This window comes from Cimex lectularius, unplaced genomic scaffold (genome assembly GCF_000648675.2).
Source record: "Cimex lectularius strain Harlan isolate CLEC.00 unplaced genomic scaffold, Clec_2.1 scaffold97, whole genome shotgun sequence".
Lineage (NCBI taxonomy): Eukaryota > Metazoa > Arthropoda > Insecta > Hemiptera > Cimicidae > Cimex > Cimex lectularius.
In genome coordinates, this window is record NW_019392672.1 from 115,578 (window position 1) to 136,906 (window position 21,329).

General features: G+C 33.5%; 1 protein-coding gene across 6 annotated transcripts in view; it reads left to right on the forward strand.

Moving 5' to 3' along the window:
* LOC106667120 (neuropeptide CCHamide-1 receptor) overlaps window positions 1-19,137 on the forward strand; it is a 113,574-nt gene extending 94,437 nt beyond the window's left edge. For 4 of the 6 annotated variants that reach the window (XM_024225330.1, XM_024225331.1, XM_014394833.2 and 1 more), the window contains 2 exons: window positions 9,873-10,962; window positions 15,896-19,137. In XM_024225330.1, the coding sequence (XP_024081098.1) occupies window positions 9,983-10,962; window positions 15,896-16,085 (1,170 nt within the window). In that variant the 5' untranslated portion in view covers window positions 9,873-9,982 and the 3' untranslated portion in view covers window positions 16,086-19,137. Of the gene's footprint in view, window positions 1-6,539; window positions 6,581-9,872; window positions 10,967-15,895 lie in introns of those variants that run through there. The other 2 variants (XM_024225332.1, XM_024225334.1) reach the window with 2 other exon arrangements.
* The last annotated feature ends 2,192 nt before the right edge of the window (window positions 19,138-21,329 follow it).

A 21,329-nucleotide genomic window follows, 5' to 3' on the forward strand; every position in this document is an offset into this window, starting at 1 on the left:
CCACTGATATAACTCCGTCATCATTAAGGCAAAACCATCTTACACATGTCTACAAATTGACATAATAAAGATTTTAAGAGATAGTTTCAAATTTCTTATAATTCCGATTAGTCCCAACAAGACCAAGGACTAATGTTGCGACTGATTTTGGAAAAGCTGGGCAGATAACTGAATTCGTTTTTTCATCCAAGCCATACCAATATCCAGATTATTCGTGAGAAAAAAAGTGGTCGTTACATCTAAAGCAGTAAATATAGTTATGGCAATAATTTTGTTGGACTTTAAATATCTAGATAGCATAGACCAGGCGTCGAAAAGCTTGTTTAAAAGAGGGCCAAATTGTCAAAATATCAGATTCGACGAGCCAAATTGAAACTTGAATAGGTACATTGTTTAATTGGTACTTACACTTATAAAGCAAAAATGGGGAATTAGATATATTTATACTCAATATATTTGTTTACTTTATTTCTCTTTTTTTTAATTATTGGACGTATGGAATGAAGAAAATGCGTACTAATGTGACAAATAAAACGGATTATTTGGAAACAATAATATTTTATTATACGTCATTCAGATTGCTTCTAAACGTTCTTAAATTAATAATGACCTTCGTTTAAATTTTACATACTCCATCTTAGAAATCATGCCTTTTCCCAAACAGTGCCTTCCAAAAATATTCGAAATTCCCTTTTTTCCATGATTCTCATGTTTTTCTTGACTTTTTTTCTCCAATCCTACGAGGTAAACAGACTTTATTAATATTAAATCTATTAACAGGTAACATGTAATTCACGAAAACCTGCTTTTGGAGCTAACCCTGCGTTGCTCAGTGTCACACTTATTCGAAGAGGCAGAGATGGTGTGTCCGACTTCTTCGATGTTGGTATGGGGGTCAGGCAGGGATGCATCCTTAGTCCAATTCTGTTTGCTCTATTTCTGGATGACCTTCCGTCGGCACTGGAGTTTGGCATTCGTATAGGGAGTGTTGTCATTAAAATTCTCTTGTACGCCGACGACATTGTTTTGATTGCGGATTCGCCGGTTGCCCTGCAAAGAAATATTAAAAAGCTAGAGGAGTATTGCGATCAATGGAGCCTTACGGTGAACCTTGACAAGTCAAAGATTGTGGTTTTTCGTGCGGGGGGAAGGTTGGGGAAGAATGAGAGATGGGTGTTGCGGAATAGGAGAATTGAAGTGGTGAGCGAGTATTGTTATCTGGGAGTAACGCTTACCCCAAAACTGTCGATGGTCAAACATGTAAAGAAGAAAGCCCTGGCAGCGAAACTGGCGATAAATAAGGTTTGGTCTGGCCTAATTTCAAACGACCTTGTACCAATAAAAAGTAAATATCAAATTTTCACAGCTGTTTGTCGAGCAATTCTTTGCTATGCAGGTCAAGTTTGGGGCTATCGCGAATATGAAGAGATAGAAAAAGTTCACCGTTTTTTTGTTCGTAAGTTGTTTGCCCTGCCATCATCAACTCCTAATTATATGTTGTATATTGAGACTGGCATGGAACTGTTGTTTGTTTATTCTTNTGCGTTGCTCAGTGTCACACTTATTCGAAGAGGCCTTGGCCCCCCGTCACTATGAGCATCAAATTAAAGATGTTTCGGGTCTGACTTTATGATAGTATTTTTTAACAGTGTAACCTCTTTTAAGAATTTCTAAAGCACAGGTATTAATAATTTAAATGTTTTGGGATCAAGGATCTGGTTGTTTTATAGTTCGTTAGAATTTAGTTCTTTTGAAAATGTTAATTAGGAACATGTTGGGTTCTGGGTCCCCTGTTCCGCTTTTTGGAAATTGGTTTTTTTTATTGTATATAATATGTCTCATGCGTTGTGTGTCTGTATGTTTTGTCTGAGTGCATGTATTTATTAGCGTGAATGGTGAGGGGTGAGGGTGAAATAAACGTCATCATCGCCCCTCGAACGTTGAGAGCGTATGAGTGTGTGTTCGGGGTCGATGGCAGAATATTTATAAAAGTACTCCATCGACGCCAATCTAGATTAGTTTGAGTATAGGTCGGTGGAGGAATATAAAGTACTCCTCCGACCAAACGGAATGAGTTTACTGTATGGATGTATTTATGTGTATGAATGTAGTGTTTGAAAGGGTAAATAGAATATAGTCTCAGTTGGGGGCTAAAATGACCTAGATGTCAGAAGCCCCAGTCAAAAAAAAAAAAAAAATAGGGACAATTTTAGGAGGTCTAAGAAAGTTTTCAGCATTGTTTTATTTTTCTAATATTCTCTATGTTTAGTAGGTTGTTGATATCAGTTGGTTACCAGTGTTCTTCCTATCCTGTTGATCATCACAACCAGGAAAGAAGCTCTCTTTAATCTCACTTTCGCACTGGTGAACTGCAAGTGTGGATGAAATAAACTGAATGTCACAGTAATTTCCCTTATTTCATTTTTCTTTACCATTAGGAATTATTGATATATTTCTTAATTATTTTTATTCCAAATTCGTAATTCAACTTAATACATTCCAACAACTCTTAATCAAGGCTCCTAAGACATGGGAAAGTTTCTACTCATGGTAACCTCATTTATTATTTCATAAAATTTATCTACATATTCCAAATATCTCATGAAAGCTGTAAGGTGCAAAATGTCAAGGCTCAAGTGAAAATGGATCTCAGTGAATGCTCCAACCTCATTGTACCTCATACAAAGAATGTAAGAGATTAGTCCTACAGGACATTGGTAAATATTGATTGCATATCTAAGCAGATGAAGGCTTCATCAGATTCAATTGTGATATTACTCACATGTTGTAATGCAAGAATTTCTAACGTATTTTTTGGGCCATATTCCTGTTCCCATAACATCAATATTACTCAGCTGGTCGATAATCACATCTGATCAATAATATAACGTCCTTTTCTGAGTTCGATTGCATATTTTGGGCTTGTATATAAAACACCCTATCCGGTTTATTCATATGTTTTGAAACCATTTTAACATCAAATAATTTTATCTGATTTCTCCATGGTACTTCTTTTCCTTTATAGTTGGTCGAGGCTTTAGGATGTTGTAAAAAATGTTTCGGGATCATACAACGAGTCCCCATTCTAACCATCCCTAAATATACTACATTTACTGTATTTTTGTGAACTGTACATGTTGATACATTTGTTCACTAATATGTTTTAAAGTTAAGCTGGTTTTTCTTGAAAATAATCTTAAATTCTTTCGATAAATTAAGACTTCAATTCAAAATAGATCTCCACTTCGAAAACTAAGAATCCTAAGAATTAGTGTGTACATAAATGTATGTTATGATTATAAGATTATATGATTGTATGATTATAAGATTATATGATTATATTATTATATGATTATATTATTATATGATTATAAGATTATATGGTTATAAGATTATATGATTATAAGAGTATATGGTTATATGATTAAAAGATTATATGATTATAAGATTATATTGTTATAAGATTATAAGATTATATGATAATAAGATTATATGATTTTAAGATTATATGATTATAAAATTATATGATTTTATGATTATATGGTTATATGATTATATGATTATAAGATTATATGATTATAAGATTATATTATAATAAGATTATATGATTATACGATTATATGATTATAAGATTATATAATTATACGATTATAAGATTATATGATTATACGATAATATGATTATATGGTTTATTGATATTATTACTATATGATATCCAAGTCTGAGCAAATTCTTACTCGCACACCTTAAAAGGATATTTATCTTAATAACCCGATTTTCACAATTTAGTTTTTTAACTTATATCACCAATCTTGAAGGCTTATTATATGTTTATTATGGTAAAATCTTGTGTTTCTGATAGTTAATTCAACGTAATGGTCCATTTGGTTTCTTTTAACCTAGCAAAAATCAAAAGATGCAAATAGCATCATTAAGATGTAAATAGGAAAAATCCTAAGAGTGGTGTATGAGAACCGGGCATATACAAATTAGTACCCTTTACTAGTAAGAAGAGTCATGTTTAAACTCTCACCACCCGTTTCAACCATAATTTAAATAATTTTATGCATTACCTTCTCAGCGAGGGTGGAGCTCGTATGAATCGTTTCGTACTTCGTTAAATCTTGACGCTTTACTTACCAGAATGTAATTTGTTTGTTTTTTACACAGCAATAGACTTGCTTGTAACGTTGATCAAAGTATACTTTTTTAACTTTCTGAACGTTAATTACCATTATAAATCTAAAATCGAAGCTCGGACAAATTTAAACGAAGCGTTTTATACACATTAATAATTTCATTTTTAAATCACTGTTGCAAAGAATTTATATAAATTTATCTATATTAGTGTAATAAAACAAATAATTTTCCTTATTGTTTTTTCTGATGTAATTTTCTCAGTGAGAAAAAACCGGCGCCAATAATATAATAATCAAGGCCAATAAAACGTTGTTTTATTTTAAAAGCAAAAACTTTGATCTTGGTTTTTGTTAATTTATTATACAAAACCTCCGTTGAATTTTTTATCACGAACTTTTATTTCCACGAACTTGAATAAATCTATTACGCAAATTTTGTTTAAATCAAGATATTTTTTTAAAAAATTTGGTCTGGAATTTGTGCTTAATGCTGGGCTTTGATTTTCTTACTAGGTGTTAGTTGTTCATAATGAAAGTAGACATAAAAATCAGAAAGGAAAAAATAAGTTAGTTTGGGACAGTGGTCAAAAGAAGATAATTTCAATTCAAACGATATCCATCAAGACGATTTTAAACAAAAAATCTACTCTACCTTTTTACTTATCTTTAACATTTAAAAAACCACTTTATACTTAATTTATAACCTGTTTGTACTTTTCAAAATACATTGCAAATATGAACGTATGTTTTTTTTCTCCCAGTCACAACATTGACACCCCATCTTGAGGATATATGCTAATAAAGAAACAGCTAAGACTCATTAGAGGGATAAAGATTGAGGAGGGTGGGGAAGTGATAAAGGAGGCTTGGGCAGAGAGTTGGATGGATGATGATCGGGTGATTGGTGCACAACTTTTGGAAGCGGAATCGGATCAGTTCGTTGATAAAAGAAATATTGAGGTCTTTGTGGATACTGAGGTTAGTGACATATTAAGGAGCTTTGACAATTGGTCTGACAACTTTTAATTCGAGGATATTTTCCGGCTTAGTGAAACCCCACACTTCCAGTCTGTATGACTAGAGTGGTCGTGGTAATATCTTGTATAGACTTAGTGATAGTCAATATAGACTTTTGATAGTCAAAATTAATTTTGGTCCCAAAATTCTTCTTTGTTGTCCAAGACTTCGGAAAATTGCTATCTCTTTTGGATGAGAATTCGTTACTCTGCTGTTTATTTATAATTTTAAGTACCTGACTTAAATAAAAGTCGTCCGAATGGGTATTCTACCAGATCCCTTTTGCCGTTTGTGCTAAATAAAAGAAGAAACGGCAAGGCGCTACCTCGCAGAGTGTGATAGGTATGCTAGGTCTAGATTTGAAATCTTTGAAGGGGCGGACATCCCAAATCACTCCCCGAGATTAAATGGTCCAAAATCTTGGGGTTTATGAACAGGTCCAAGAGATTTATGCAGGACACGTGAGCCGACCAAGTCCCGGACATTTTAGGGATGGGGTACGACTCTACCCAGACATATAACCCCTCGGGTCTTGGTCGCCCACCCTGCATAATTTATATATAAATAAAAGTCGATAGCTCCTTGTTGTTGATGTACAGTGGAGGGCAAAAAAATTTTTTTTTCAATATCACACACTGTGCTTTTTTCCCCATTCAGTCTCTTACTTTATGCGCCAGTCTTGGATACGCTCAAAGTGATCTTGGATATTGGAGGATAAGATTCGGGTTAGAAGCAGAATTGCGGTGCCATCCGCATTGGTAGTAATGATGGTGTTGGGGACCGCAGTAGCCGAGTGGTTAAGGCGTTAGACTCTCAGCTAGAAGATCCCGTGGTCTTGGGTTCCATTCGTACCATCACCTCTGGACTTTTTCAGACGTTAAGTGGACGATGGCCGGTATGAAAATTGACTCTCCAATGGTCTGGGGCGGAATCGGATCTCAGCGACCCTAAATTTGGTCCCCATCCAAATCAAAATTTCGAAAATGTGTTTCTCCTATGTAAGAACACCGGCATATAGGAGGCTCAATTCACACACACGTTGCTAGCTTCCCAAAATAGAACCAGGAAGGAGTACAATAAAGCTATATAGAGCTGCAGTGCTCACGGGGAACTTCTCAAGTTCCTGGTATCCACCTTATAACTCTCTCTGAAACAGCAGTCAGTTTATTATGATTCCAAAATAACGAGAAGATAAAAAAAGGTGGGTGAGAATCATTTTATAAAAGTTTATATATTAAAAAAGTTTATTATTTATATAAAAGTTAAAAGTTTATACAGGATGCCTGGGTGCCAGACACTATCAAAAGCCTGAGCCTCTTCCAGGAACGCACCCAATACTCTTTGTTCTCTAAACCAAAGGAAATGATCTCAATAATTCAGAAACCTTGCTGGGTCGTGGACTAATCGAGACGTAATCCGAATTGGTAAAAAGGAATGATTTTATGTGAATCTGCGATAAGTATTAAACGCTTTAAAACTTTTATACAGGAAGAATGCTGATGGTTCAGTAAGACTAACCTTCCCGGACTGTTTTGCACATAAAAATCTTGATAAATTGTTCACCTACAACCGTACTAATTTAATTTAAAAAATACATTAACACAATTTAAATTATGCGTGAACAACCCAATTATCTTAAGTTAAATACGATGATTATGATGTTAAATTTATCAGCGGGGTTTTGTGTATTAAGAGAAGTCTTACGGTAAGCGATGCAAAAAAAAAAGTTGTAGTTATTTTCAAATTATATAACTTAACGAAATTATTTCACCCAGGAGTTTCCTACATATTCTAACTGTGTCAATTTTGCTTTGCAATTTACAGAATTCAACTACTTAATTCAGACTTTGTAAATCAGAATTCCTGTAACCAGACTCAAGTTTATGGCCCTAAAAATGTTATATTTGGATATAATGTGTATGCCTCACTTCCTCCTTGATTTTTATGTAATTATTATAAAATGAGTTTGATTTTAATGTGTTGTTGATGTTGTTTAGACTATTTTTTTATTATGCGTAAACTCTAACAGACGGCTTTTACGGTACCTTTATACTTCACTTTCTAATGTAGTTTTTATTTATAATTTTATTGTCATTGTAATTTCAGCTTAATTATGACTTGCCTAGTTGAAATACGTTGTCATGTTATGATAATGCGGTGTTATTTTGCAAGAGCAAGAAAAGCGGCTTGACGTTATGGCTTTTAAGAAAAATCTTAAGCGAAACGAGCCTGAACGGTCGGCTGAGATACAAATGTTACACAAAGTTTATTGCGCCGAGATTTTGCCGGAAAACATAAAAGAAGAACGTAAATAACAAGATGCTAATATAAATTCCTCAAGTCAGCCGTCTTCTTCTCTTTGGAATTACACATATGCCCCTCGCCCGGTCCATTGTTTTTCAGATTACAATTCCTCTTGAAAAATTGCCAAGCGAGGTAGAAAAAGGGAGTTGGAGTACACATTTATGACAGGGTATGAGGCTTTAATACAGAAAATTAAACATATCTCTCTCTCTCTCTCTCTCTCTCTCTCTTTGTCCTCTCTCTCCCTCTCCCTCTCACTATCTCTCTCTTCCTCTCTCTTTGTCCTCTTTCTCTGCCTCCCTCCCTCTCTCCCCCGCCCCCACTCTCTCTCTTACTTTTACTCTCTCTCTCTCCCCCTCTCTCTTCCTCTCTCTCTCTCTCTCTCTCTCTCTCTCTCTCTCTCTCTCTCTCTCTCTCTCTCTCTCTCTCCCTCTCTCTAAAATTCGGCAACGTACAAATAACACGTTTAACACCCAATCTAATCAAAATAAACAAGATTATAAGAAAAACAACATTTGCTACAATTATTTGTTTATATGCAATTTCTATATTAATTTATCAATTAGATATATCATTTTTAATTATATACCTTATAAGATTATAACTTTCTAATTGTAATTCCTAAAATTATCAGTATGGTAAGCTATTTTGTGTATATAATCTATGAAACCATTTCAAGGATACTATTTTTTATTTTTTTATGAAAAAGGCAACTGGTTATGTACGGCTCTTTGCAAAACGTTACGTACAAAATATTTTGGTTTCGGGTCTTTCCACCCTAAAAGTCATCTTTACCCGTTAAAAGCGGCCATAGATGTACAATATTATTGCGCAACTGTCGGGTTTGTACAATTAAATTGAATCCTGAAGTAAGCCTTTTGATAAAATTGAAAAAGATGCATTTTACATTAGGGACCAAAAATTCCTAACCCTAATAGGTTGTTTCTCAAAAATATGTTTAGCCTTACCCCTTAAAAGCCTTAATTTACACATCCATAGACGTACAATAATATTGCGCAACGGTCGGGTTTGTACAATTAAATTGAATCATGTGGAGATATTGAAAAGTTGAGCAATGCACTGTGCAAACCGGGCACAGAAGTTCAATATTATTGCCAAATAAATTCAGTTCCTAAGTTTTCGAGACATAGTGAACACGTCGAGTGTTGCCGAACTTTACTGCATTTTGATTACCCTGGGCGAAAGTAGAAAGGATCGTGAAGGACGTGTAAAAATGAATTTATACAATGTTATAAAATATTAGATTCAATCAAAGTATTTGAACACTTTGAGTGAGTACAAATACTTTGATTTTTGATTGAAGTTTCTCTCTCTCTCTCTCTCTCTCTCTCTCTCTCTCTCTCTCTCACGGGTATTAGCGTACTTTCTAATAGTAAAAAAAACAGTACTTTTACGGGGAGGTGTATAGCTTAATTCGAGATTGTTATTGGCAATATTCGAGTGTCATCCTTTGTTGTTTTTTAATATAAAATGAACAATTATTTTCCAACAATTATTTCACACCTCTTTCTTTTCAACAAATCAGGCGCTCATCACTGTAAGGAAAAGTTCCCGGGTTCGATTCCAGGGGCCCTTGCATTCGAACCCGTCATACAAACAAATGGTATTTTTTCAATAATACCGACACCACGTGGGTTGATACGACCTCTGCTGTTGCTGTTTGTCTCATAATTATTTTGGGTGTAGAGTTGCTACGCTGTGATTTTTTTATTTTAGAACCTTTGCAATATTTGCCATTCTTTGTTGGTTTCAATATCTGAATTGGAAAATCAAAACGCCAGTTTTTTTCCGTGCATCGTACTCGGTGGACTGTCAATATATTTTTTTTAAATAAAATTAATCCGGTATTCATCAGTAATTGAATCAGCCAAATTTCCTGATTGGAGGCGTAAAGCCTATTATTGACAAACTGCGTTCATTGATGAAGTCTAGTTGAAAATCCGTCAGTCATACTTGAAAGAACGTCGCGTTCTTAATCTTCCAGACCTGCTTCTGCTTTCAATTGTGCTGGAAATGATAATTACAAAAGATGAAAGGCAAAATGCTAACAGAATAACAAAATTATCATGACAATGCATCGCTTGTAAAAAAAAAAGTTCACACATTAAAAAAAACACTTGGATCGGTTGTTTTGGATTGCTTGTTTTGCATAAAATAACAACACTTTTCTGTAATGGTTTTATTAAAAAAAATTAATTATAGAATTATTGATTTTTTTCTCAACATCAAATTTGGTTACTACGAAAATTCTTGATTTAGTATGTGTGATTTATTTTATTATTATTTAGTTAATTGTTAGTTTCTTGTTTGTTACAAAATATTAGGTTGTAATAAAAACAAAGATTAAAAAAAATGGTTTTAAAGCATCAAGAAATATTTTTCTTGTTTCAGGAAAATGCAAGGAAAAGAGGTGAAGCGGAAATCGGATGAAAAGAAAAAGAGCTGTATCGGTGTGAAAATTGTGAAGTAAATATTGACGGAAAGGGTTTACATATTTAAAAATGGAATTCGAAAGTCAAAATTACACGGTTGAGAATGTAACTGAGGAGGAAATAATCCCCTACGCCCAGAGGCCTGAGACGTACATTGTCCCAGTCGTCTTCGCCATCATATTTCTCGTCGGCGTGATAGGAAATGGAACGTTAGTGCTGATTTTCGTTAGACACCGCACTATGAGGAACGTTCCAAACACTTACATCCTCAGTTTAGCCCTTGGGGACCTTCTCGTGATAGTAAGCTGCGTACCTTTCACGTCTACCGTGTACACGGTCGAATCTTGGCCGTACGGCGAGTTCGTCTGCAAGTTGTCCGAGGCGACGAAGGACATCTCGATAGGAGTTTCTGTATTTACGCTGACAGCGTTGAGTGCCGACAGGTTTTTCGCCATAGTCGACCCGATGAGGAAGTTGTATTCTTCTATAGGAGGACGAGGAGCGACGGGCTGTACGATCCTGATAGCCTCGGCGATTTGGCTGTTGGCCATCGCCTGCGCCATGCCGGCCGCCATTACCTCGTACATCAGGGTTTTCAAACGAGGCAACACCACTCTTTTCGAAGCGTGCTACCCTTTTCCTGAAGAATGGAGTCCCACTTACCCGACGAGCATGGTCATCGCTAAATTTCTCGTTTACTACGCCATCCCTCTTACTGTCATCGGCTGTTTTTACATCCTCATGGCTAGACACCTCATCCTCTCCACGAAGAACATGCCCGGAGAGTTGCAAGGTCAGGCCAGACAAATAAAAGCGAGGAAGAAGGTCGCGAAGACCGTCCTCGCTTTCGTCCTCGTGTTCGCCGTGTGCTTCGCACCCGTTCACGTCTTTATGCTCTGGTTCTATCTTCACCCAACTGCTCAGAAGGATTACAACGAATTTTGGCACTACTTCAGGATCATTGGGTTCTGCCTCTCCTTCATCAATTCGTGCATAAATCCTATCGCCCTTTACTGCGTATCTGGCACCTTCAGAAAGCACTTCGACAGGTAAACTAAACTCTTTACTATATCAAAGACTCTCACATCACATTAACCTAAAATATATCTATCAACTGTGCAAATAAAGTAAAATCTAGGTAAGACGTGAACCCAATAGATAAACCTAAGTGCGGTCAATTTCGATTGAAATTAACGTTGAAAACAGAGCAAATAAAAGTTCATGCTACACATACGAAAAACCCACAAGAAAACTTCGAATCATCAGAACTTTGAAATTGCGTTATTTAGCATAGTTCCAATACTCTCGGTTTGTTGTTGTTTGTTTCATCCCCATAATTTATCACTTGATAAAGTCCAATTCATTAGTTAAGTTGTACAGATTTGAGGGTTATTTTGTGGTGCAATTTTTTTCGTGAATTGCCTTATTTATTTTTTAATTTGATTTTTTTATTAAAACATTGATGAAATTGCATTGTTATATTTTCTATATCTTTCAAAGCAGGTGTTGGTGGCCGCAACAGTCTAGTTACTTACAAAAGGGCTTTTTTTTAATAACACCGGCACCCCCGAGTTCATATAACCTGGTTGTTGAATTACCGTTGTGAAAAAATAAAACAAAATTTAAAAATATCTTTCAAAGCATAAATAAGGAAATCTAAGCTTCTCGCTGTAATAATATTAATTAACTTTGCCTTATGCAAGAGAGCAAAATAATTTAATTCTAAAATGTATATTTTTAATACAAAAAGGGAAAACCACATTAGCAGAGTACGCTCAGGGAATCAAAGTTTGGTCACAAATAAAATAAAATCTATAAGATCTAATTTTACTTAATTTTCATTAACATGATCATGAACCTCACACTTCAAAACTATGTCGAAAAACAAAAATCTTTACTCCTGATATAAATGGAACGGGCTATGAGGTACATAGTATTTTAAATAGAAATGATGAAGGGTGGAGTGAGTGCGGTGTTTAAAAAGATAGTTCCTACTCACAGTAAATGTAGGTACAGGACTAGTTAGTAGGAACTATCTTTTTAAAAAGGATAGGATTTTAAATTTTCCTAACTGGAATTTCGTATTCAATTATTTGCTAAAAATAGAACACTACCATGCACTTCTAAGTAGTAATAATAATAACAATTTTAGGAGGTCTAAGAAAGTTTTCAGCATTGTTTTATTTTTCTAATATTCTCTATGTTTAGTAGATTGTTGATATCAGTTGGTTACCAGTGTTCTTCCTATCCTGTTGATCATCACAACCAGGAAAGAAGCTCTCTTTAATCTCACTTTCGCACTGGTGAACTGCAAGTGTGGATGAAATAAACTGAATGTCACAGTAATTTCCCTTATTTCATTTTTCTTTACCATTAGGAATTATTGATATATTTCTTAATTATTTTTATTCCAAATTCGTAATTCAACTTAATACATTCCAACAACTCTTAATCAAGGCTCCTAAGACATGGGAAAGTTTCTACTCATGGTAACCTCATTTATTATTTCATAAAATTTATCTACATATTCCAAATATCTCATGAAAGCTGTAAGGTGCAAAATGTCAAGGCTCAAGTGAAAATGGATCTCAGTGAATGCTCCAACCTCATTGTACCTCATACAAAGAATGTAAGAGATTAGTCCTACAGGACATTGGTAAATATTGATTGCATATCTAAGCAGATGAAGGCTTCATCAGATTCAATTGTGATATTACTCACATGTTGTAATGCAAGAATTTCTAACGTATTTTTTGGGCCATATTCCTGTTCCCATAACATCAATATTACTCAGCTGGTCGATAATCACATCTGATCAATAATATAACGTCCTTTTCTGAGTTCGATTGCATATTTTGGGCTTGTATATAAAACACCCTATCCGGTTTATTCATATGTTTTGAAACCATTTTAACATCAAATAATTTTATCTGATTTCTCCATGGTACTTCTTTTCCTTTATAGTTGGTCGAGGCTTTAGGATGTTGTAAAAAATGTTTCGGGATCATACAACGAGTCCCCATTCTAACCATCCCTAAATATACTACATTTACTGTATTTTTGTGAACTGTACATGTTGATACATTTGTTCACTAATATGTTTTAAAGTTAAGCTGGTTTTTCTTGAAAATAATCTTAAATTCTTTCGATAAATTAAGACTTCAATTCAAAATAGATCTCCACTTCGAAAACTAAGAATCCTAAGAATTAGTGTGTACATAAATGTATGTTATGATTATAAGATTATATGATTGTATGATTATAAGATTATATGATTATATTATTATATGATTATATTATTATATGATTATAAGATTATATGGTTATAAGATTATATGATTATAAGAGTATATGGTTATATGATTAAAAGATTATATGATTATAAGATTATATTGTTATAAGATTATAAGATTATATGATAATAAGATTATATGATTTTAAGATTATATGATTATAAAATTATATGATTTTATGATTATATGGTTATATGATTATATGATTATAAGATTATATGATTATAAGATTATATTATAATAAGATTATATGATTATACGATTATATGATTATAAGATTATATAATTATACGATTATAAGATTATATGATTATACGATAATATGATTATATGGTTTATTGATATTATTACTATATGATATCCAAGTCTGAGCAAATTCTTACTCGCACACCTTAAAAGGATATTTATCTTAATAACCCGATTTTCACAATTTAGTTTTTTAACTTATATCACCAATCTTGAAGGCTTATTATATGTTTATTATGGTAAAATCTTGTGTTTCTGATAGTTAATTCAACGTAATGGTCCATTTGGTTTCTTTTAACCTAGCAAAAATCAAAAGATGCAAATAGCATCATTAAGATGTAAATAGGAAAAATCCTAAGAGTGGTGTATGAGAACCGGGCATATACAAATTAGTACCCTTTACTAGTAAGAAGAGTCATGTTTAAACTCTCACCACCCGTTTCAACCATAATTTAAATAATTTTATGCATTACCTTCTCAGCGAGGGTGGAGCTCGTATGAATCGTTTCGTACTTCGTTAAATCTTGACGCTTTACTTACCAGAATGTAATTTGTTTGTTTTTTACACAGCAATAGACTTGCTTGTAACGTTGATCAAAGTATACTTTTTTAACTTTCTGAACGTTAATTACCATTATAAATCTAAAATCGAAGCTCGGACAAATTTAAACGAAGCGTTTTATACACATTAATAATTTCATTTTTAAATCACTGTTGCAAAGAATTTATATAAATTTATCTATATTAGTGTAATAAAACAAATAATTTTCCTTATTGTTTTTTCTGATGTAATTTTCTCAGTGAGAAAAAACCGGCGCCAATAATATAATAATCAAGGCCAATAAAACGTTGTTTTATTTTAAAAGCAAAAACTTTGATCTTGGTTTTTGTTAATTTATTATACAAAACCTCCGTTGAATTTTTTATCACGAACTTTTATTTCCACGAACTTGAATAAATCTATTACGCAAATTTTGTTTAAATCAAGATATTTTTTTAAAAAATTTGGTCTGGAATTTGTGCTTAATGCTGGGCTTTGATTTTCTTACTAGGTGTTAGTTGTTCATAATGAAAGTAGACATAAAAATCAGAAAGGAAAAAATAAGTTAGTTTGGGACAGTGGTCAAAAGAAGATAATTTCAATTCAAACGATATCCATCAAGACGATTTTAAACAAAAAATCTACTCTACCTTTTTACTTATCTTTAACATTTAAAAAACCACTTTATACTTAATTTATAACCTGTTTGTACTTTTCAAAATACATTGCAAATATGAACGTATGTTTTTTTTCTCCCAGTCACAACATTGACACCCCATCTTGAGGATATATGCTAATAAAGAAACAGCTAAGACTCATTAGAGGGATAAAGATTGAGGAGGGTGGGGAAGTGATAAAGGAGGCTTGGGCAGAGAGTTGGATGGATGATGATCGGGTGATTGGTGCACAACTTTTGGAAGCGGAATCGGATCAGTTCGTTGATAAAAGAAATATTGAGGTCTTTGTGGATACTGAGGTTAGTGACATATTAAGGAGCTTTGACAATTGGTNATCTATCTATTTATCTATCTATCCATCTATCCATCTATCTATCCATCTATCTACCTATCTATCTATTTATCTATCTATCTATTTATCTATCTATCTATCTGTCTATCTATCTATCTCTATCTATCTATCTATCTATCTGTCTATCTATCTATCTATCTATCTATGAATCTCTCTCTCTCTCTCTCTCTCTTTCTCACTCCCTCCCTCTCTCTCACTCTCTCTCTCTCTCTCTCTCTCTCTCTCTCTCTCTCTCATTTTGAAATAATAGGTATTAAAAGTTAAGTTTGTCATTTTCCTTGGAGGTTTACATTTATTTGTAAAGTTTTGTTTTATAATATGCTTCCGCTTTATTATTACTATAACAACATCTCAATAATGTTAAGCATGATAGTTATGTTAGTAGTATAAATTTATGATGGCTGAAAGGTAATCTCTTGTTGATGAACCTTGCAACAAAGCCAAAAAACAGTACATATATATAAATTAGAATACATTAAATTAAACAGGAATAAGGTTTCAAATAGATTTTACTTAAAAATATATTATACTAAGAAATTAGATTCCACCATTCAGTAGTAGCTAAGTTGTCTAAACGCGATCAAAAACCTTAGCATAAATTTATTTAAAACAATTGCCTTTATACTTAATATAAAGTAAATGACATAATAAAGTCTTATAATCCCAATACAAGCAGGAACGGGAAACTATTACAAGGCGAGAGGGTGTTTCGAGTAAAACGGGAAGGCAGGATGTTTCAAGGAACTCTATTAGCACTTAACTATCCAATGGGGGAGTAAAACTCGTTTCCTCTGCAGTTACCTTTCCATCCAATACCTTGAAGCGACCTTGATGTTTTTGTTCATTTAATCCTTTTGATTTCATTCTTTTTAGGTATTTGTTGTGCTGGAAGTGGGACCGGAGAGGGTCAGAGCGGAGAATGACGGGTCGGAAGGGTTGGGACAGCACGACGATGGCCCCTCTGCAGCACAGCATGACCATGCGACGTAACGACGGCCAGGAGTGCACAGTGCTGACCACCTTCATAAACGGCGGTGCGACCAACAGCCACGGGCAAATCTGACATCCGCATCGCCACGCCATTTACACCAATTAACTACCGCCAGAAATCTTCTATTCAGACCCAAGCAGCTCGTCATAAACGGGTTTTTTTATGTCGCGGTTTTTCTTCGGTGGTTGATAGTTCATTCAGCCGGCGATGCCCCGTACCTTGTTGAAATTCAATTTTATAAGCAAATTATGACGAATATGTCATTTCATCAAGAAATTAGTTTTAGAGGCATGATTGACCTTAGATATGAAACAAAAGATTAGTCCTTGGAGACAAATCCTTCTTTTTTTTAACTATATCAAATGAACCGTACACATTAAATCATTCCAAAATAATAAAAATATTTTGTTTTAAAAAGCGTGGACTGAAGCATGAAGGTCTTCAAACGCTCTCATAAGCCACCCCTCCACCCCTCGCCGGGCTTATTGACTAAAGCCACATGAAACTTTTTCTCCCGAAGGACTGAAAGTTTTACAGTTCAACCCACAGGGATTTAAATCAGATTTTTTTATATTCATCAAACGTCAAAAAACGAGATGCCTGAATTGTTTAATCAATGGCGTGTAGAAGAAGGGCTGATCAAACGGGGATTTGAAAATTCGAAGGTACATATTTGAAATTTCACTTAGTCAAATGTGATTCTTTAAAGGCCCATTTAGTATTTTGACATTATATTCTGAAATATTGTTTGTACGTAATTTAAATTAGACAAGTTTAATAAGAAAAGTTCAAATCACAAAAAATCATTCGTTTAATGGTTGAATAATTTCTTTATTGATTTAACATGTTAGTATTCTTCATAACCATCTTTTATAAAGTTTCATAAAACACTAAACAATAAATTTATATATAAACCAACAGCAAAACATGATTTTAAACACAAAGTCTACTTACACATTCAAACAGAAATCTTTTATTTTTTAATAATTTTTGAATTTTCACTTTTTCTTTTTCCTCATTACTTAAGGAACATTAAAAGAAAATTACTGTATTTTAATTATTTAAACAATTAATATGCTATCAGCTACTTGTACTACTGCCCACCTATTTTCGCGGTTTCTTCTTACTTAGTCTATATATCATCGCGTATTATGTAATTTGATCTTTACCGATTATCCTCGCTGGGTTGTAAAAAAATATATTGCCTATAGATTGATCATTTTTCTTCTGCCAGACGCGCTTCAGCCTTTTTTTTTCTTCAGTGGGTCGGTTTCAGACATGTCAATTTGTTCTGACCCTGCTTATGACAAAACAGCTGGGATAGGTAGGTAAAATGGTGGGAAACGGAACTAGCGGCAAGATTTTTTTTTCTCTGGATAATTGGTTCAAACTGGAAGAGTGTTCTTCAAAGCTGGGAAAATGATAAATAAAAATAGAAATAGATCAACATAAATAATAGTTTTATATAGATTATGTTTCATTGGGGTTTATGTTTTTGCTCATTTTTGCTCTATTTTTCTTGTTTTTTGTTTCACTCTTTACTTATTCCCGCTCTATAAATAGAAATTTTTAATATTTACGTGCTTAGCTATGCAATTTCCAATCTTTTAAATTTTAGTATGTTTTAAAATTGGTTTTCAGTCAAATTTCACTTTGGTTGTATTTATAGTAGTTTTTTCCATGTTCTCACTTTTAGATCAGCACTAGAGGGTTTGGAAATTTCAGGGTGTCGGTTAATTTAATTCGATATTCCAAGGCGTCGATACTTTTGTTTTGATACTTGAGGTATCGATAACTTAATTGAGTTATTCCAGAATATCGATACTTTTGTTTTAACATTTAAGGTATCGATAATTTTATTTCGATATTTCAAGGTATAGATGTTTTTGTTTTCATACTTCAGGCACGTATATTTTTATTTACCTTTTCCATTGCTAACGATACTTTTGTTTATTCTTTAGATAACGATCACTTTTGTTGGATATCCCAGGGTATCGATACTTTTCTGTTGATGTTCTTGATACTTTTGTCCGAAAAGTAAAAAAACCATAACTATAATTTGGCCGTTTCCGATCATTTCAAAGCCTACAGTCTGTTGACATATCTAGTGAGAATAGGCGGACCAAGACGACCGGTAAAGATGAAATTCATCAGACAGCAAGTTCATGAGACAAGAGAAGGAAATCTCGCCAATGTGTAGTACGTTTGTTTTTACTTTAATAGTCTTGTAGTTTTAAAGAACAAAGCGTATAGGTTTTTAATGACTATACATTTACCACCAACTGTGGACAAAGCGAGCATCTGCGAGTACATTTTTTTCTAATTTTTCATTTGTACCAGTAACATTATATTTCCTTCTTCGACCAAACTGATTGTTTTGAAAATTGCATTTACATTGTATTTAAGCTCAATAAGCAATTATATCCAAGGCTCAAAATATAGTCCATGAGACTTCAATAAATGTAATTTTTTTTTAATTGAAACAATAATATTGTAAATTGCATAATCTGTACAAGGTTTGAGAGCTTGCAGACAAAAATAGATATTGTTATATATTATATTCATTTGAAACGATTTCTGAATTGTAAATAAACAACGGTAATATTAAGAAGAAAAGGAAAAAAAGGGGAATACGTTTATAGCTTCTAGTCCAAATATACATTTATATTTTTAACTCGTGCTAAATCAATACTATATCTGAAACAAACGTTGAGCACGTAATAAAATTATAAATTGTTGTTTCTTTAATTATATCAGGCTCAAGTACTTGTTCGTACAACAAATGTGCCAAATATTTGACTTTTTTTTGTTTAAAGTGAACAAGGACTCGGCATTTATTACTATCTATGTTAATTCATTCGAATATATCTTTACTCGTGTTTAATATTACAAATATATTTTTGTAAGTTACGTTAGATTTAGAGAATTGTATAATTAAAAGAAAATGTTTTAGGATGTATATATTTAATATATCTGACATACACTGATAAGTGATATGATATCAATTCGGCCCAGTACGGGCAGTTTATTTACATTAATTTTAAATTAAAAACTGTATTATATATAAATATGATGTATATTAAGTCTATCCATAAATAGAATGTAATTATTTATTCTGAAACAATAAAATATATTACATTGGGATATTTCACTTTCTTTTTTCAGGTAGTACTGTTTCACCTGGCTTAATTGTTTATTTATCTATACCATTTATTTATCTATAATTGTCTAATTATTATACACAACCAGCAGATTTAATTTTTATTTTGTGAATCTACATAAATTGGCGTTATAGACTCATTAGCCGCTCCAGACTAATGATTTAAGAGGTCTCTGATGCATATTCTTTCAGTGGTGTACTTGTGAAGCATTAAATAATAGCATCTATAGGAGCGTCGGTGGCCGCAACGATTTAGGCGTTGACAAGGCGGTCATCACTGTAAGGTAATGGTCCAGGGTTCGAATCCAGCGGCCCTGCATTCCAACCCGTCATACTTACAAATGGGATTTAGGTTCAAAAACACCGGCACCCTGAGAGTTTATACGACTTCTGCTGTTGCATACCCTCGTAAAAAAAACCTACTTTGTGTTGATCGTGAATGTATTTATTAGCGTGAATGTGTGATATGAAAGGGTCGATGACGGAATATTAAGTACGCTCCAGACTAATGATTTAAGCGGTATCTGATGCATATTCTTTCAGTCATCTATGGGGTACTTGTGAAGCATGAAATAATAGCACCTATAGGGGTGTCGGTGGCCAGAAAAAAAACAATATGTGACTCCAAGCAACTTGCTGGGAAAATGTTTGTAGTAGGTTCTGATAAAGGAAGAACAGTTGGCATGTGCAGATCTATGTGAAGTGTACCTGCAAGTGCTTTTTTTATCTCAGAAGTAAGTCACAATATTACTACAGCGAAAAATCTCTCCTTGAATTTTGATTGTATAATTAGAGAGCAGGCCTTGTGTAAAATAATTTCTATAATAAATAGTCACATATGCCATACTTAATCAAAGACCTGAGAAAGATTTTAAAACATTCCAGTCGCCTAGTTTCTGCTCTAGATATGAGGCCATGGTACCTGTAACTGTGAATTTTTTTTTACGAGGGTTAGCAAATGCAGAGGTCTGTGAAATTGATGTAGGAAGTAACAATAGAAATAATTGTTTAGTGAATCAATTTTTTTTAAATATTTTACAAGGAACGGTACGAAACTGACCTATTAGCTTATTATTAGAAAACAGTATGAATGATGTGATGGAGAGTTTAAGTCATTTGGTTTTGTTAAATTTTATAGAGTTTCAATTTTTTGGAAGAATATGTTGCTCTCAGTACTGCATTAAATAAAAAAAAGTCAGAAATGCGACAGCTTTTTAGGGCAGTTGCAATTTTATGCGTAAAAACGTGATTTGAGGCGTGAGAAGCAAAAAAGCTGAAAAAGTCCAGGGTAAATTTTGTTTCTTCTGTTTGTCTCTTCTTTCCAAAAATTGAACTTGGAGAGAAGAAGAAAGCCGGGTATTCTCAGCCAAGAGGACGCCAAAAAGTACAAAAATCAAGGAACAAAGCCAAAATGAAGTTGGAGGATATGCACGAGAAAACTGAAAATTGGCGTTCATAAAGCGCTGGAGGGTTCTAAAAAAACATATGAATTAAGAATAAATAAATCCAGTTGTTTTTATATTTATTAGTATTTCTAATAAATTCAAAAGGAGAGTTCAAAGAAGAAATAGTTGGAAGATAAAACAAGTCAAAAGAATATGCAAATGACCTAACTGATATTAGTAATACTCCCTTCTTTCGAAACTATGAAAACTTCAATAAACTTTTAAAAAAACTTCCAATGCTCATTTCAAACAACATCATTAGATGCGGAAAAGCCTGACAAATGTTGTAAGCAAATAATTTTTTATGTTATTATTTGTAAAGTTCAATGTAGAACTAGCTTTAGCTCGAACCATTTTTATTAGAAACAACAGTGTTAATTAAGCACTGTAATATAAATGCATAATTATTTAAATTTTCGATCGAAATATAAACAATTTAGGGATTGGCGTTCTAAAACAGCACCGCTTTTGTAGTTTTTGACGTGCTTAAAGGCCCCTGGCAGCGATAAGCACGACGACAGCAAAGAAAGTAAAGTGCAGGTGTACAATTTCCTCCAAGGCTTCCTTTTTGTAAGCCCGGAAAAGGTAAGTGAGGTAATTTTCAAGATCCAAAGTTTGACGGAAGGTTTGTCTTCCTCAGGCACGACCGTCCTTTATCAATCAGTCAGGCGATCTTACAAACTTTAACCATCAGTTCTTCAACGTTGAAAT